The sequence below is a fragment of the Sitophilus oryzae genome, unplaced genomic scaffold, assembly GCF_002938485.1.
Source record: "Sitophilus oryzae breed Bouriz unplaced genomic scaffold, Soryzae_2.0 scaffold_302_pilon_pilon, whole genome shotgun sequence".
In the NCBI taxonomy this organism is placed as follows: domain Eukaryota; kingdom Metazoa; phylum Arthropoda; class Insecta; order Coleoptera; family Curculionidae; genus Sitophilus; species Sitophilus oryzae.
In genome coordinates this window covers 1,933,186-1,952,586 of record NW_022146866.1, presented here as the reverse complement: position 1 = coordinate 1,952,586, position 19,401 = coordinate 1,933,186, and the positions used below count along the sequence as shown (strand labels likewise).

At 32.3% G+C, this 19,401-nt stretch overlaps 2 protein-coding genes across 3 annotated transcripts in view; both read left to right on the top strand.

Annotated features, from left to right (window-relative positions):
* Positions 1-13,177, top strand: part of LOC115884588 — a 28,926-nt gene extending 15,749 nt beyond the window's left edge. Inside the window, exons 7-15 of the mRNA XM_030903210.1 lie at positions 1,449-1,677; positions 1,790-1,957; positions 3,329-3,570; positions 4,337-4,502; positions 5,600-5,713; positions 5,778-5,898; positions 10,583-10,771; positions 12,446-12,619; positions 12,837-13,177. Coding sequence (XP_030759070.1) covers positions 1,449-1,677; positions 1,790-1,957; positions 3,329-3,570; positions 4,337-4,502; positions 5,600-5,713; positions 5,778-5,898; positions 10,583-10,771; positions 12,446-12,619; positions 12,837-12,981 — 1,548 coding nt within the window. The 3' untranslated portion in view covers positions 12,982-13,177. The remainder of the gene's footprint in view (positions 1-1,448; positions 1,678-1,789; positions 1,958-3,328; positions 3,571-4,336; positions 4,503-5,599; positions 5,714-5,777; positions 5,899-10,582; positions 10,772-12,445; positions 12,620-12,836) is intronic.
* A 197-nt stretch (positions 13,178-13,374) lies between these two features.
* LOC115884604 (zinc finger protein 391-like) lies at positions 13,375-19,382 on the top strand. Of its 2 annotated transcripts, XM_030903237.1 has the most exons (7): positions 13,375-13,522; positions 13,727-13,824; positions 14,093-14,197; positions 14,743-14,968; positions 15,021-15,237; positions 18,646-18,761; positions 18,820-19,382. In XM_030903237.1, exons 2-7 carry the CDS (start codon positions 13,741-13,743, stop codon positions 19,047-19,049), a joined length of 978 nt encoding a protein of 325 aa, XP_030759097.1. In that variant the 5' UTR covers positions 13,375-13,522; positions 13,727-13,740; the 3' UTR covers positions 19,050-19,382. The 2 variants fall into 2 exon arrangements, with proteins under 2 accessions (XP_030759097.1, XP_030759098.1); XM_030903238.1 differs by lacking the exon at positions 14,093-14,197.
* Positions 19,383-19,401: the final 19 nt, after the last annotated feature.

Here is a 19,401-nt window from a genome sequence, read left to right as displayed (position 1 = left end):
CCAGCAAAAATATGATTTTGTCATTGTCAAATTCGATGTCACATTTTTTTTATTTACAAGAATTTATGTGGTTTGGAAAGGATGGTTATTTTTTTCTGAATTGGAATGATCATCTACAAAAGAATTAGTTGAATTGAGAATTTGTTAAACTGTATTCGCGTAGTATGACTAAGTTGCTGTTTATTACCCGATCATTCGCAGGCCTCGCTCATACCACATACATCCACAATAATTTAACAAAAGAAATATTTGTAACTAAAGAAACTTTATTAAACTATACTAATTACTAAAATGTTTACATCCCCCATTCACAGCCAAACAATATCCCGAATGATTGTTAAATTCATGCCTCACAATACAAAGCTGTTAAGGGGAGAATCTTTAGCTTCCACAGATATATCGTTTTCAGTTCATCTAAATCTCTGTATTTAGTATGCCCAGAAAGATGGGTTTTGAGTGTTTTCTACAGGAAGAAGCCCTTCGGCGAAAGATTGTGTGGTCTTTTCCTACTGTATCCCCAAGACGGAAGTCAATGTTTTTCTTTTATTCAACATCAAGAATATTCAAGTTATTGTTGTTTTCTTCCTGTTCAATTATGTTTGTCTTTACTCTTCCATATGTTTTCTGCCTAGTTTATTCTTTAAATTGTTGACTTATTCGGTATAGGCTTTCCGGAGACTGAGCTGCAAACAAATCTAACATAGCGGGAATATTATTTCCAGCAAAATGCCGTTTACCCATCGTAACTTTTTCAGAAGTTGCAAAAATCTTATTTATTTTATACAAAATTAATCTATTTGGTACCTTCAAATTTTTGTAAACAAAATATGACATCGAAAGTGGCAATGAAATAATCACATTTTTGCTGGTATTTTAATTGTAGTTTTGTCTGGGCCGTAAGTATTATAAATTTTACTAATTTGAAAGTAGATTTTTGCTAATAACTTTTAAATGACTATTCCAAATGAAAATTCTAGAAAAATGATGAAAATGAAATTCTAGAAAAAAGTACAGCTTTAACACCTCGTCAAAAAAGTCTAATACAACTTTTGCATAAAATTATCTGGGAATATAACATTTGATCTTTTCAAAATTTACATCGGATTTCCTATGTCCTGTGTACCGATACACCATACGGTTATAACAGTAAGTAAAAAATTATTTTTCGGAATAATGATTCAGTAATACAAAATGAAAGAGATAATGAAAAATCAAATTTAGAAATCAGGACAAAAATGTCTTAAACTAAGATTCTAAATCCATTAACAATTTCTTTATTTCGATTCTGAACATTTTTTCAGAGGGTATATGCTTTTAAATTCATTTGAAAGAGAACTGAATAGTGTTTTGCACATAATATAATCAGGGGATTTTTCAAAAATTTTCATCCTATAAATCTCAAAATTAACCAAAAATTTTATTTTAATACGATTCTCTCGAATTTACAGTTTGATGTTCAAGTAAAAGTTCGAAGAGCACCACCTCCATCACCATCATTATCATTCACCGACAGTAAGAGTTCCAGAAGCGAGAGCTTTGCTCCTCCTGAACCCATCATCGAGGAAGAAGTCTTGGAAGTGGAAGAACCAGTTCCTATAATGGCGCCACTTCCTGTTGTACACCATCCCGATATCACCCAGCACTTCGTTGATGATGTCTACTTAAGAACTATCAAAGGTACAATAATCGTCCATAATTCGTATATAAAGTATTTATAAATAACGGTTTTGCAGTATTTATATTCATAACTATATTTATGATCATACTGTATTTGAAACTTTATTTTCAGAGAAAAAGACTATTGAAGATATCGATCGCCACAAACGTCAAGTCACTCAATTCCGCGCCGAACCCAAACCACTGCCACCTCAAACTTGGGATGTTACCATTAAAAACTACCCCATCAGCCCTCAACCACCTCAGTGGGAAGACTTCTCTGACATATCATCAGCCTCAGGTAATATAATTTAACATTTTTATTCGTAATATTAGTACATGTTGAAGGGAAACTTCTTTATGCGCGCTGAGAGTAACAATTCAAGACTGTGACACGACACGACACGAGAGGAAACGCTTACGGCGAGGCCTACAGCTTAGAAAAAAGTTGAGACGGGTCTTTGTCACCATCTTTTCATGATATTTTGACGACGTTTCCTGCACTATGAAACCCCATTATCAATGAATCAAATAAAAAAACGTCCGATTTAAATGACATTTGGTATGTTAATAGATTGGACCAAGGCCAACATGACCGTATACGACACGTGTCACTGTGACAGTTAGTTTTGACGTAAGAAACGTTAAAAGTTGATGTCGTCCGATCGCGACCAAATTTGGTGAGTAGGCTATGTGAGCGACGGTGCACACGGTCCTACCCTGCAAACTTGGATACGACGTTTCGTTTTACATCTTCATCAGGGTGGGACTAAGGATTTAATATTGAAGAAAAATGTGGGTCGATTTCAGCATAATTGGGGACGGGCTACAGGATGACACCCTCGACGTTTCGAACCGATGCCTCTAAATGGACGAAATCATCAGGATTTTTCTCTTAATTATGGGTCGATTGGGACCAAACTCAGCACGTGGATAGAGGTACTCGAATGAAGTTCTGAGACGGACAGACGGTCATTTTAATACAAATTTTCTTAAAGTGAATCAAAATATTTATTACTTTTTCAAATATGTCCTTCAAATCCTTCAATTTAATAGTTGTTAGTAAGAAGTGTCACTTCAAATATGCGCACATAGTGCACACACGATTTCTTTTCTGTATAAAATTTAAGGATGGGAAAAACCGATTAATTTCAATATTTGGGTACTCGAGTTTCAAGCGATTTCAATAATCGAGTGAAATTTCGCTCGTATTTAAAAATACAGTTTTTTGCCTGTCGCTTGTAGGTACTCGCAACTCGTAGCAGTAAGTTGCGTGCGCAAAGGACATATTCTTTTGGTGATGAATGGCAAGTGGCAAGTAACAAACGACGAGCGAATTCGCTTAATTTAGTTTAGTTTAAAGCATTGTCGATGTAGGTAGTAAAATTTTGCCACTCAGATACGCAACAGATAACGTCGTATAAATTTGCTACCTGCAATGTATGTAGAAAATTCGCTCGGCTTTGTATCGAGTATGCCACATTAAAATCGGATCTCAATTTATTTCATTCTAGGATCGCTAGCGTTCGTCGATCGTCACTCGTCACTTGCATTGCTCGTTCATAATCGAGCGATGTCGGTTATTTTAATAATCGAGTACTCGAGCGAATTTTCGCTCGAATACACTCCATCACCAATAAAATTACTTATACGCAATCGTTTTTTCTTATAGGACTTACTCTGACGCCAAAGATGGAACGTGTAATGAGTCTACCACCACAAGCCCAGATAGATGACGATAAACTGCCTCTGAATTCTCCCGAGTTAGTGGGTCATTTACACCAAATGCCGCCTTCACCTCAAAGAGCAGTCGTTACCACGGATTTGACAACTAGAACAACAGCCACGACGAAAGAAACTACAGATAGAGAAGAATGGCTAAGAATATTTAATGTACCTAAAGTTAATCCTGAGGTAAACTTAATATTTCTTTATTACCAGGGATACTATCGCAGCTTATTTATTTGACAGGCATTAGACTTAACGATCATTTACATGGGACTCTGCATATCTACCTATAGTTTTTATATTTTAAATAAACTTTTAGTCACGTGATTAAGCTTGATCGGTACAGCGTTGCCCACTTTTACATATTTTCTTTTAATCAAAATATTTTAGGAAACAAAAATAAATTAATTATAAATATGTAAACAGTTATTATTTACATCAACAAAACTCACCTCCTTAACAGCATTTGAGGGACATAAGGGGTCATTACTACCGCTTTCCCGTTCAAAATATTGTAATAAAGTTGCAATTAATTTTTTACGGCTATTAAGCTATCTTATACACTTCGCACTAAAAGAGATTAGCTAGTAAACATTTTTAAGCTTAAAGTATTACAACACAATTTAACGAAGAACTCGTAATACAAAACTAAAATGTCAAAATAAATGACAATGTCAGGAAATAAATAAATGTGACAACTTGATATTTTTTACAGCAGAGCTCCACCTGAATCCCCAACGCGAAATTTAAATTCCAATTAGTCAGCCCGACGCCGAATATGTCCGTGGTTGAAAACAATGATTTAAAAATCGCGCCCTCGATTACGTAACTAAAAGTTTAATTGATATGAAATATAAATAGGCATTTTCAAAATTTGGAGCTTTACTTTCATCTTTAGGGCTTTTTGTATAAAATAACTGGACTAATAAAATTGATTAAAATGCATTTTTAGGTTCCTAACTGGGAGGTATTGATCAGAGTACTTCAACCCATTGAACAAGAAGAAAGTCACGTGCTGGAAACTGCAGACACTTTTAACTCACAGTTAACTATGACAGACCGTATGAAATGGAGACAGATAATCACAACTGAATCGACATTAAGAACTCTACTAACAGGTTAGTAAAAAAATTACTTAAATTATTTTATAATAATGCTATACCGGGTGCGTTTTGAAAGTGGCTCAACCCTATAACTTTTTTATTTTTTTAGATAGAAAAACGTGATTTGGTATGTTAGTATATGACATAAATTAGGATTGATTGACGTATTCAATTGTTTTTTGTTACTTCCTGTTTCACCGGTATTTTTTTACTTTATTCGATAGAAATTGACACTCTGAATAGAATGACATACTAACTAACATAATAACTTTTGACATTTTTGCTTTAAAAAAATCGTATTTTAAATTTCAATCTAGAGTGTCATGGCTGTGCTAAAACCACTAATTTTTAATCAAGGAGCCTTGGAAAAATAATTTTGATCGTCTGTTGTTTTTTGTGTCTTGTCCTGGCCGGTTAAAAGATGCCCAAATCGTATTTTTAATCATATCTCATTTTTTTCAAATGGAACGAGGGTAGCTCATTAGCATATTTGGAAAAAGCAATTTTTTACGAATAATTTGGTACTACACACTTAGTATTTCGAGTCCAGTTGTGGTTATGAACCGCCAGTGGCGGTTCATAACTACAACCCGTTCATAACCCGTTAGGGGGGGCCCATGGAGTCCGGCCCCCCCTAAAATCTATAAATTGGGTTAAATATCAGGCTTTTGGCTTAAAATTAGCGCTTTAAATAGCATATTCTACATTACTTTTTATTTGCCCCCCCCCTAAAGTAAATTCCTGTATCCACCCCTGTGAACCGCACAGTACAATTTCAAATAAACCATATGCGAAAATGTCAAAGGTTGACGTATGAAATGTCATTCTATTCAGAGTGTCATTTTCTATCGAATAAAGTAGAAATATACCGAGGGTGCTATATAAAAACCAAAAGTTGTAGCCATTTCCGGTGAAACAGGAAGTAACCAAAAAGAATTGAATACGTTAATCAATCCTATTTTATATCATAAATATACTAACATACCAAATCTCGTTTTTTTATCTGAAAAAATAAAAAAGTTATAGGGGGTGAGCCACTTTTGAAACGCATCCGGTATAAAATATCTTTTCGATTAATCAAACTTTTTCTAAATAAAACGATACGTTTTCAGAGGCTGTAGTACGAGAAGATTATGAAAGAATTCGCAGAGATACTCGCTTTGAGAGAGTTTTTGAACCTCCAAAATGGGATGTTATTATCAGAATTTTGACTCCTGAAGATATAGGTAAATTTCTGTTAAAATTCAATAACAACAATCATAATTTTGTTGAAAATCAATGATTTTATAGGCCCGGACCAAAAATACTTCTTCCCCCGTAGAGGCAGTTTGCCAACTCTCTTAGAATATGATTCTGATGATGGTAGCAGCATTAGAGAACCCCAACTCTACCCGTCATCGATATCAAGAAGGTACGTAATTCAAACATGATATTAGAGTAGTCCTGAACACCTATATATAATATATAAATGTATTTGTTAATAACTTAATAAAATGTGTTTTATCGTAGCACAAAGACAAAATATACACAATTATAGAGTATGACACGTTATCATCATCATCATCATTTTCAGCTTATTCAACCATTTCCAATTATAGTGTAGCCACCCTCACATATTTATATACTCTTTTTGTAGTTGGACCCATTGTTGTCTATTGTTGGCTATTCGGGCCCAAATTATCGCTGCTAATTTCCTAATATCATGGTTCCATCTGAGATTTGGTCTTCTTCTAGATCTCTTAATTCCTCGTATGTACCATGCTGTAATTCTTGTGGTCCATCTATTGTCCGTTCTTCTTGCCAGGTGTCCTGCCCATTGGCATTTGAGGGATTCGACTCTGTCGATGACAACTATTACCTGGGTCTTTTGTCATATCCACTCTATTCTTTTACGGTCTCTCTTGGTTATTCCCAGCATATTTCGTTCCATTGAGCGTTGTGCGAGCTGCAGTTTCCTTTTTAAGTATCCAGGTTTCGAATGCATAGGTCATGACTGGTAGTACCCATTGGTCGGTCGAATGCTTTCTTCTTTAGATAGAGTGGCATTCTAGATTTGAATATGATTGAGGTTCTTCCATAACTAACTCCATACTGCTAGAAGAGATCCTGAGCTCTGTATTAGTTGTCCCAAATATATAATACATTCTTCTACCTTTTCCAGTGTTGTTATTTATTAGAATGTCTTTTCTTTCCACTAGTTGTATATAACTTTAGTTTTTGCTAAATTCATTTTGAGACCCACTTTATTGCTGGCTCTATTTAGTTCGTTAATTTGTGTTTGTAGTTCTTCAGGACTATTGGCTATTAGGACTATGTCATTAGCGAAACTTAGATGGTTAAGATTTTCTCGATCTATTTTTAATCTTTTGTTGACCCAGTCTACAAGACACAATATATTCTAAACTAATTATTTATAATTATTATAAAGCATCAGTTTACTCAAAAAACTTAAAAAGTTATCATTTGTATTTCAATACGTCACAATTTTATAGAATATGAATCGCATTTCTTTTTTTTTACGCAATCTATACTCAATTATGTAACATATTATCAAAAACATTATAACTTAGGGTAAATCCATATTCTTATATAAGTTTATTAATAATTTATTACTATATTCAACATCAACTAATTTATTGTTTTCACAACTGACTTAACAACATCTAAATGCTTCAACTTCAAATAGTATTGTTTAAAACTTTTAGTCATATTGTCTGGTCGAGAGAGTACTATTGTTTTTTTTTCTAATTAAATACTAGATTTTTAAATGACTACTACTACTACTAAGTAAGATAAAAAAAACATTTGATCAGATGGGCTTTAGTATATGACGCAGTATAATGACTACATACTTTGTATAATTTATAAAAGTTGTAAGTTTCGTAAGGCTATGTCTTGCTCTCAAAAAATACAAAGTGTTACAAATTTTATAGTACTATTGTATTGCATTCTTTATTATAGCATATCTATTTTAGATTGCCGCTTATTTTCTGTTTATAATATATTAAATGATTTTTACATTTTCTGAGTACAAATAAACAACTGAATGGTTAATTTTAGATTGAACTATTATATAAACGAAATCGTGAAAGCGTCTGAACTAGTGATGTATCGGATTAAAAAGTAATTATCATTTAATTTAATTATTTATTTTATATTTTTAATTAAATGTATCGGACTGAACTAGTGATGTAACACGATTTTGGAGCGGTATTTTTTTGTAAGGTCGTGTCGCGCTCCACAACGAATCAGGAACCTGTTACTGAAGAACGACGATCATAATAACGACAAAACTATAAATTATTTATAACTTGCAAATAAATTATTTATAATCGCTCTTGGAGTTAGCTCTAACCGTAGTAACCGCATAGCGACAAGTTTTGCTCCAGCCGTCGCGCTCCTAGGGTCGCGAACAGTAGTAACTGGAACTGGAACTGGTAAGTACGTAGCGTCGCGCGATCTCGACCGCGACGTTTTCGCTCCAGTCGCCGGCGCCGGCGCACAGTGCTTCATCCCATGGACAAAAATCGAAAAAAAGAGTTAAAATTTACTAAAATCTGAATATGTAATTTTATATTTATAGCAATGTTCAAGCATCCTGTATATTATTTTTCATAAACAGCGTTTTTTGTTAGCAAATATTTTCACTAAAAATAAATTTTGCGATCATTATCTTATCAGTGAAAAGAATAACATTCATAGTAGTTCTGTATATTATGGAGTTAAACGGTACGTACTTAATTGAAAGCCACTATATATATTGTTAAACAAGGTATGTACTTTAAATTTATTTCTAAACAAGTTCGTGATTGTTTAGTTTTTATTTATTTTTTAAGATAATTCTTAAATGGGTATAAAAATTTTACGTTTTCAAACTTCAAAAAGGCATTTAAAAAAAAACATATCAATACATATCGTATTTATTGCATATTTTTGTTGTCATATTCATACACTTTTAATTTTTGTATAGTTCACCTGCGTCTGCTTGCGACGAACTTTATTTTATAATACTTTTCAGATTGAGGAAAATTGATAAGCAATGCCGATCTGGTTAATACTTGGCTTGATCACAAGGACAAGAACTCAAAATTATTTGTATTTCAAAAAATGTGTTCTTTATTAGATATTGATGAACCTTCCAGTCAAATGAGACACCACTTGTGCCTGAAAAAGCCCACTATGTTGGAGCGAAACGTCGCATAAAAAAAGTTTCTATCTTTCAATTTATTATAAAACCTCATACCCAAGAAAAGAAAAAAGTAATATATGGATATGGTCTATTAAAGAGGTTACTATTAACATCCGAACCCCTCATACCAACAAAAAAAACAGTAACAAACGCGAAAAAGGAACATATTAGAAAATTATGTACAGAAATATCTTATATGTGAGGATACTTTATCTACCTGTGATTTGGATATTATATAAATTTGGAAGATTCTGTCAGCAGTGATTCTTCTGAATCAGAGTAGTTACGATCTATGCATTTTGTTGTGCTAAAGTAAATTTATAGTATCTTAAGTATTTTTTTTAATTAAATATAACATTAATGTTTCTTTTTCATTAAAGAAAAACATTTTTATCTTATATTAGGCTTATATTGTAGGAATTATGTTCTAATGTTATTTCAATTCTTTTTTATCACAAGGTATTTATTTAACACTTGCACCGTTCACATACTATAAATTATTATTTTCTTAGATGGAACACAGCTCCAACATTTTTATTATTTATAAGTTTTTTTTTCATAAACGTGGGACTAAGACTATCATCATTTAGTACAATGAGAGTACTCATTATTTGTGTCAAATAAACCTAGTTTGAATAAATTGCCTACAATAAAAGAGAAGTTTTGCATTTTTGTCCTCTAGAGCCATATGTTCGAAGCACTGTGCGGCGCCGCGCTCCTGAAGTCGTGGTTTCATCTATCGCGAAGAGATATAACTGGTAACGACCTCTATACCGCGCCGTATTTTGCTCCAGTGCCAGTGATCGAGCGACTGCTGGAGCGCTCGTAGGTACTAGGCATTTTTGTTTTATAATAAATACATGTTAGGTATATTTGATAGCTACAAATAAACACTTTTACAAAAATAAAAAAAATCAAAGAAGAAATATGAACGAAAAAAATGAAATTTGTAAAGCTACTTTCAATTGATTAAAAATATAATCACAATTAGAGTTATATAGTCTGCAAAGAAAGAGAATTACATTTTACTAACAAACGGGAATAAAGTAAAACTGATTTTATTTTGATTATCTAACATGAACATTTTACTTCTAACTTTTCCACCAATAAGGAATATAAGTAGATAAAACCATACACGTAGATAAAAAAAAATTAGCATATGGCGTAGGTATCTCGAATAATGATTCAAATTATGTTACTTTTTATTGTTTAAGCTAAACTATTTCTAAAGTAAACAGATTTTAAGAAAAAAGATAGAAAAATATAATTGTCTTACAAATATATGTATTTTAATTTAAACTTTAACGGTTATAATATGTATCAGAAGAATACAATTGCTATTCTTCAGTCTGAAGAAAAGATGGCGAATAAAAAGTATTGAATACCAATAAATTATATTATTTTATATTTTTTATTTAATAGTTTTATTTTCAAAATTAAAAGCTAACATAACTAAATTCTTCTAGCCATCTGCATGTTGTTAATTGTTTACAAATTTGGGGGTTTATGAATTGTTGTTCTTTATGAATTTGCACGGACACAGATATAACGGCAGGGATCGGAGTAGGTAGATACAGTGACCAGAAATGCCGCATAGGCGGGAACAGCGACACTTTGGAAGCCGGAGTTTCGGTTACAAAATCGCGGTATTTTGTCGCGGTATTTCTCCGAAACGGTCGCTATTGTAACGTGACTAATGTGGAATCGGTATTCCCATCACTAGTCTGACCCCTTATAAATTGCCACTATACTGAAATCTTTATCTCCTATGAACTCTATTTGTACTTGGCTAAATTAGAGCAATGTATTCATGGTGAAGTAAAAATCTGACCAAATTAAACGTTTTTTAGAAAAAATTATCAAAGCCTAAAGAACAAGCATATATTAATTCACTAATTTATTGCAGATCTACGACATTTAAAAGTGAAGCTGATCTACGATCAATGACCGAGATGACTGTAGATTTTGGTAGATATCCAGAGAGTGGAGGAGCTTCAAGTCGTTTATTGCCTGAATCTCCCAGACTTTCCTTGAACAGATCTCTAAGTCAACCTAGCTTAGGAAGATCTCTCAGCGAATACACTGATAAGGATCGGTAAGTCTTTACTAGTTTTTTTTATTTCTCTAGATCGTGTACAATTGCATAACAAAAAATAAACTTTTAGTCACGTGATTAAGATTGGCCGGCATAGCGTTGTCCACTTTTATATATTTTCCATTAATCTAAATATTTTAATAAGCAAAAATAAATCAATTATAAATATATAAACAGTTATTATTTACAAGAAAACTCACCTTAACAGCACTTAAGGAACATTACCCCAGACCCATTACTACCGCTTTCCCGTTCAAAATATTCTAATAAAGTTGCACTGAGTTTTCTACGACTATTATTCTATTATTAAGCTATGTTTTGTATAATTCGCACTAAAAGAGATTCTAAAAAGAACAATGTCCGACTGCAAGATCTGCTAATAAACATTTTTAAGCTTAAAGTATGAAAGTATCACACACTATTTATTTAAACTGATTTAAACCATAAACTCCTAATTCAAAACCATAGATAAATGCAACAAGTTTAGATTGGAAAGCCCGTAAAAAATTTAGGTCGCGAAATTATTTTGGGTCGCGACCGTTATACGCGATCTGGCGCTGCTATAGCATGGCTATAGCGGTCGCTAAGAACAACGGCAAACAAAAACAGAAATAATTTTCTCTTGTCAAAGTCAGAATCTTCAAAAATCATAATAATCTTTCAAAATCTAAACCGCTCTCATTAAAGAAATTCCGAAAAGTGTTTATAGCTTCCATTTTCAAAGTAATTATTGCTATCTTGTGAGTTTAATTCAAGTTTTATTTACTCTAACCGGTGATAATTGTGAAAAAGTGGCATTAAAAACTTTAAAAAGCTGTGCTGTGAACTGTGAACTGCAAAAACCATCGTGAATCGTGGCATAACGTCGGTTTCCAATGTTTCATAGGTATTTCATACTTCGTCCTTATATAAAATAAAGTTTCTTGTATGCAACACACTGTATTTTATTTATAAAATTAAACAAAAATAACAATAAATTTGAATAAGCAATATTTGGCGATATAATTCCGGAAAAAGCCGAACCGCTCCGAAATTTTCAAAAGTTTTGGGTCGCGACCGTTGCATGAATAGCGCCAAATAGTGTTTACGTTGTCCTTATGGGCACTTTCCAATCTAAACTTGTTTCATTTATCTATGTTCAAAACTAAAGTGTCAAAACAAATGACAATGTCAGGAAATAAATAAATGCGGCAAAGTGCTTGACATTTTTTTACTGCAGAGTGTGCAGAGCTACCACCTGAATCCTCAGCCAGGCACTATTGCAAAAACCGTAACTTCTATATCCGCTCATACGCAAGAAATTCCATATAATTTTAGATACCAAGATAGAATAAAAAATACATAAAAATGGGACACCCGGTACAACTATTTTAATAAATAAATTAGATTAACAAAATATACCGTATGATCGAAAAAAAATACAGCGTCCAGTTTGCTTGGAAATGAACATCGATGACATCCAATGACATTCCCCATATAATTTTTATATAAAATTAGTTGTCTCTGATAAAATGACAGCGATCTTCATTTCATAGCCATCGCTGACGTCGTTTATCTTCTCGATCCTATTGTATTTGACTTTTTTTCAGCAAACCAACGATATGATCTAGATTTTTTTCCTTAATTTAATTGCTGTGTTGTAATTCTATTCGCCTATTCTATGTAATTTTTAAGGTGGGTCCTACCAGATACACCAAGTGAATTTGGTGTCACGCCAGAACACACTCCTAAACTGCAAAGAAGTCCAAAATTGAAAGCTTTCCATCTACCAAGGGTGCGATTAGATAGCGAAAGTTCCAGCAGAGAAGGGCAAGCTCAGACGTCTTGGGAAGCCAGCGAATCAAGAAGGTACATACTAAATAAAAAACCAGAGTTATGTTTATAATTTCTTCATAAAGTTACGGATAATTAAAAAACACACTGATGTGAGTCACAGAATTCTTTGAAATGATAATTATTGATGATTCCAAAAAGGTTCAAGACAGATACATAATACATATCTATTTTCAAAACATAGATAATTTTTGCTTTTCTCTATATATACCTGTTATTAATTTAATTTTAGAGTGGCTCAAACACCTGGTGGAACGACAAGCCAGGAGGTGACTCGACAATATAGAGGCGTAAGCAGGGGAAAATGGGGAAAGCCCCAACCAGGTCCTAAAGGGTGGTTTCCAGATACTACAGACAGTGAGGGTAGTTCCAAATAAGATCTAACTTTTTCGATAACGCTTTGATAATACCAGTTTTAAGTTTATAAAAACCAGTTTAAGTTTCGATAATAATAAATGTAACACCATAAGTTATTAACTCGATTAAATAATATTTTTTTATAAATTTGTAAAATAAATTTAAACCAATTTGTAAAACATTTTTTTTATTAAAAGTTTACTAAAATAATAAATAGTTTTTATTTAATAGGTATGCAACCCTTAATATCCCCCATATTTTATTTGAGTATAAATAGTTGCATAAGTACATAATGTATAGTGTTCCTTCTCTATAATTAATTCAAAGGCAATACATCAGACAGAGAGAGACGATTTTTGAAATTATTCCAGGAAAGAATCGATCGATGTGAATAGAAAGGTCGATAGAAAAAGACCGCACACTTTTGACAGACCCAAGCGGACTTTTTGTATATTTTTTTCAAAATAAATTAGATTCCAAGACTTTTTGGTCTTCTTGGCCTTCGCTATTTCAGTCTCGGCGTGGCAGAGTGTTCTTTTGTGTATTGTGAACAATAAACAGGTGAGTGTTTAGATCGCTTTCATGTACTTAGAGAAAAATCGTTTATAAAAAATGCCTTGTTTATTTTACTGCTTTTTGACAGCAACAAAAATAAACGAAAAAATCCATGCCCTGAAGAAGCTTCGGGCATCAACACATTAAAAATAGCTTTGTTGTGGCTTTATTAGTGCCTTAAATTCGTATTAGTTCTTATTTTTATTGCAGGTATAAAATATAATATGGCGAATTATGATGGGGATGATTTTCATCCCTCCATTGAGCCAATGGTTATTATCAATAGCCAAGACGATGAGGAAGAAAACGTAAGTGTTTCTTTATTTTAGTCAAATGGAAATAATTTATATTCTTTTATTTGTCTCTCATTATTTCATTGTTTTAAAACCAAATAAGTATTCCAGTTCCATAATATATTCTTAGCTATTTAGCTTAACCCTTATAGATAGGGGCTTAAACTAATTCCTGCAAATTTTGTTCCTATTATTTTGTTAATTCTTGCTATGTATTCAATGTTCTTAACAGCTTTAATTTTATATAAATGTTTGTATTTATGTGCTCATGCATTTCTTTCAGTTTTTCTTGAAATTGCAATTGTGTAGAAAGAACAAGAGAACACTTTCTACCCAAATATCTCAGGTGGACCACTATAGTAAACAATTAGGTTTTTTTAATAGAAAGGTACGTGTTGTGTATATCAGGCCGGAAAAAAATTATTAAATTTTGATGTAGAAATAAAAAGATAAAAAAACATTTGTGATAATTACAGTTGTTTTAATTGTATAGAATTATCTGAGATATTTAGGGGATAAACAAAAAATACTTAGTTACCTTAGAACTAATCGTAGAGCATGAAGTTGTTAATGGTATTTCTTTAACTAAAAAATATAACAATAAAAAATGTCTCATAAGAATGTTTTGAAATAGTTTGAGTAAAGAGTCTTGAGTAAAATTAGTACTTAGTAAAGTAATATTAAAGTACAAAATATGTCCTAACATTCAGTGGTAGCTAGTTCTAAAGGACAAAGGGTCAAGTGCCTCAAAATACCAGGAAAGAAAAAAGTATATAACTGAGTGTATTATGATATTTTTTTTTGTTACACTCTATATAATCAATTAATGACGTCATTTTCAGCATGTAAACTAGGACAGACTGTTTTTCCTGTAGAGGTTATACTTCTTTTCTTTAGAACTCTCGAGCTGCTAACATTATGTATATATTTCAGAGCGACTTCAAAGACAATTCTCAACTACCTGCAAATGATAATGACTTTTCAAGTTATGCCAGACCGGAAATATCAATTTTCCCAGTAAAGAAAAACAAGAGGGCAAGTTTTAAAATTAAATTTTTTGAAAAACACGTTTCCAATGGAGACATCGGGGAAGGAATGTCAGGTGACGAGGAAGAAACAAACATGAAAATAAAAAATAATGTTGGAACTAGATCTCCCGGTAAAGTAACATATCTAAATATGAAATTAAGTTTATTAATGTTTGTATTTAGGAGTAAGAACTCCAGTAAGGTTGATATCCAAAGATGAGGCATTAAATGCTGAAGAAACATATACAAGAAGAAAAAGCAGTCCGTTAGAGAAATGCCCTATCTGTAAAAAATTCTTTAGGAGAATGAAAACACACTTGCTCAAACATGAGATTGTAGAAACTACAATCGGGAATGGTCTTGTCTGTGAAATGTGTTCTAAGGCATTTAACAGCCAAACGTATGTATTAATACTTTATTTAAGTTATACGGGGTGTTTTAAAAAACATGTGCCGTTTTTCGTGGGGAGAATCCTCATGTAAGAATAAGATTTAATTTTCATATAATCATGGATTCTGCTTGTTTCGTAGTTAAAGGAGGTTAAAGTTTTAATTTTTTTTATTATAATTTTCTTCCAAATGCTCTTAGCGATTCAAATTAAATTTGGAGGGTAAAAGTTACTATGAGTGCTATTTATTTTAATGCTAAAAAAAAGCATAAAACACATACACAAGAAGAAGTGCGAGCGCCTTGCTAAATATTGGAAAGTGAATTGACGTTTAAATTTGACGCTGTTGACAAGTCTACTGCTACTAGCGGCCCCAATATCGCTTGTAGGTACTACGGACTAGATTGTCACGCATGGCGGGAAGTTTAAAAAAATAAAAAATTTTAATTCTTCATTTATTTTTAATTATGACATACATAAAAACACAAAAAATACACCATTTTTTAAAAATATGTTTAATATCAATATCAAATATACAACAGTAATTAATTTCACCACAATAAATTAATAAAATTAAAAGAATAATGTTACAAGTAGATCAAGAGACAAAATTAATTATAACAAAACTGAAAAAAATGGCGTTATAGATGGCTTAGAAATGAAGATATATATCATAATTTTGAAAGTAAAATTATATGGGAAATGTCATCGATCATCATTTTTAAACCAACTGGACGATTATTTCAAACATACAAGCTGAGTTCGTTCATAGTGCTCTGAGAAATCTAGATAAACAAAGAATAATAAATTAAAAGTATTCCAGGGGAAAAGAGAGGAAAAACCTGTATCGTCTCCGATATCTGTCAGGGTATTGTTGAAAGTGTCATCTTTTTGCTCGAAGTTTTCAGGTCGATCAAAAAGATGACATTTACAACAATACTTTGCCGTAACTTTCACAAATATCAGAGAGAGTACAGGTATTGCCTCTCTTTTCCTCTGGGATGCTTTATATCTGTTGTTATATTTCTCAGAGCATAATGCCGAACACGACTACAGTATGTAATTTCAATATCCTAAGTGGAAAGAAAAAAGGTCACCTTTCTGTTTTGTACTATGGTCCCTTTCTTCCGATGGCTCATCTCGTTGATATTTAGGAAGGTATCCATAAAATATATATTTTACTATCGGTCCTGGGATGAAAAAATATAAAATTCAATTTGATTTGATGATCCTTTTCTGTCACCTAAATCAGGAGAATGACAATGAGCATGTTAGGATGAAAAAAAATTATTTATCAACACTTACCTACACGTTAGTCCGAGGAGTTTTATCAAAAACCTATATTTGCCTAAATAAATTTATGTATTAAATTTGCAAACTGCAGCGTGTAAACAAAACAAATAAAATGGCGACAAGTCAACGTCAACGACCCGACAAGGAGAAAGGTGGTGTTCGAATAACACCTTCGCCACGGTGTCTAACAGCTTAGCTTGGGAGATGTTTATCGACTTCCCGGTCTAGATCCACTGAGTTCAGTTTCAACAGGGCCACCTCGTGAAGGATGTGATCAGAGATCACATACTCTCAATCATTGTTGAGAGTACCCAGCGGTCTTGGGAGGGTTCATGGAGGTGCAATGTCCAAAGACTCTCCGTGCAGGAACCTTCTCCCCTGAAACTGAGTTCCTCAACCCCAGTTCTCCCATAAGAAGTGTCATCTACCTGAAAAAAAGTGTTGACAGTTTTACCAGGGACGTGCATATATGGGTTATCACTAAATTATTTTTTTTAAATACGTGCGCCACTGATTTTTCTTCTCAAAAGTGTTTAGGCCATTTAATGCCAATTAAAAGTCTATCTTGATATTTTGTCCATTTTGATCTCATCAATGAAATAAACGCAATTTTATTAATCACAATTAATAAAATTAATATAAAAATAAAATTAGTAAATTACTTATTTAATGTAATTTATTACTAAATGTTATTAGAATTTCCCCAAAAAATAGTGGTATTTAAGATAATTACAATAGGCCTATTTTTTAAAAGTTTAACATTCTCTAACTTTAAACCTTGTATTTCCGCACATATATTTATAGGAACTTTTTTTATATTTTTCGATGGGGAATCAATGAGTACTTACTTAACATTTTGACAAGTTAATGACTAATGACATTAAAATTTTTTAAATGTTACTATAGAATAATTGTGTTTGTCTCATCGAGGAGGTCAAAATGGACAAAATATCAAGATGCAACTTTTAATCAGCATTAAATGGCACTTTTGCTAATAGAGGAAAAAAAGTCAGTGGCGCACATATTTTTTTTAAAAAAATATTCCAATGAATTGAATTTGAATATGCATGTTCCTGGTGAATACTGGGTACGCATCAAAAGTGGCTCTCCCCTAACTTTTTTATTTTTCAGATAAAAAAACGAGATTTGGTACCTATGTTAGTATATGGCATAAATTAGGATTGATTGACGTATTCAATTGTTTTCGGTCACTTCCTGTTTCACCGAAAATGACTACAACTTTTGATTTTTAAATGGCACCCTCGGTATTTTTTTACTTTATTCGGTAGAAAATGACACTGAAAATATGTCAACTTTTGACATACTCGCTTAAAAAAAATGGTATTTTAAATTTGAACCTAGAGTACCATGTGAGTGTTAAAAACATTAATTTTTAATCAAAGAGCCTTGGAAAAATATATTTGATCGCCTAATGTTTTCGTGTCTTGTTCTGGCTGGTTAAAAGATACCCAAATCGAATTTTTAAACATATCTCAAGCTTTTCAAATGGAACAGGGGGGCTCATTAGCATATTTGGAAAAAGCATTTTTTTACAAATAATTTTATACCACACACTTGGTGTTTCGAGCCAAATCGTCGTTATGAACCGCATGTTACAATTTCAAATAAATCATATGCGAAAATGTCAAAAGTTGACATATAATATGTCATTCTATTCAGAGTGTCATTTTTTATTGAATAAAGTAAAAAATACCGAAGGTGCCATTTAAAAATCAAAAGTTGTAGTCATTGCCGGTGAAACAGGAAGTGACCGCAAACAACTGAATACGTCAATCAATCAATTTATCTGAAAAAATAAAAAAGTTATAGGGCTGAGTCACTTTTGAGACGCACCCGGTATATCGACACTTTTTTAGCATTAAAATATGTCGTACTTATAGTAACTCAAAATTTCATTTGAAGCGCTAAAAGCACTTGGAAGAATATTATACTAAATCAAAAAAGAAGAACATTTTAACTTTAACCCCCTGTAGGTACGAAACAAAGCAGAATCTGGCCTATGTTAATATGAAAAATAAATCTTATTTTTACGAGAGGAATCTCCCCACGAGATATGGCACATGTTTTTTTAAAACACCTTGTATAATAATAATAATTTGTTTTTAGTAATTTACAAATTCACATGAGAACTCATACTGGACAGAGGCCATATATCTGTGATGTTTGTAATAAATCATTTTCTCAAAGTTGCAATCTAGTCAATCACATGAGGGTTCATACAGGTAATTGATATCATTAATATTTCAGTAAATAAAATATAATTATGTTTTTTTTTTGAAGGTGAAAAGCCATTTAAGTGTCCGCACTGTGATAGGGCTTTCACACAATCGGGAAATCTGAACAATCATATCAGGTTACATACTGATGAAAAACCCTTCAAATGCCATTTTTGTGAGAAAGCATTTGTTCAAAGTGGAAATCTGAATTCACACATTAGGAACAATCACAGATTCAAAGGATTTGCTCCGATTCAGGGAGAGGTAATGAACAACCGACCATTAAACCGTTAAATTTACTCATGTCTTTACCATACTACAAAAAAGCATTTGTAATGACGCTGCAATATAAAAATCAACTGTTTAAATTGATCTCTTTTTACAATTTTTTATACAACTTTTATTGCTTCAATTTTTTCTATATATGCATTATAAACTATCTAGTCTTGCTAAATTTTTAGCAATATGTTTAAAAATTAACCATATCTTTGTGGATCTGTTACTTTTATCTTAATATTATTTTTATTTCGAGCATTTGAGAACACTGGCAAACAAACTGTCAAAAGCAGAAATATACAGGGTTGCGCACCTCATTCGCCTCGGTTGATTATACGAAAACGGAAAGATGTAGAAACAAAATATTTTA

What these genes read in the sequence shown, in the direction of transcription:
- LOC115884604 (XM_030903237.1), top strand. Translation starts at nt 13,741, where the DNA reads ATGGCGAATTATGATGGGGATGATTTTCATCCCTCCATTGAGCCAATG. An exon ending in AAGACGATGAGGAAGAAAAC is followed by an intron (nt 13,825 to 14,092) that starts GTAAGTGTTTCT and finishes CATTTCTTTCAG; the next exon opens with TTTTTCTTGAAATTGCAATT. An exon ending in TAGGTTTTTTTAATAGAAAG is followed by an intron (nt 14,198 to 14,742) that starts GTACGTGTTGTG and finishes TATATATTTCAG; the next exon opens with AGCGACTTCAAAGACAATTC.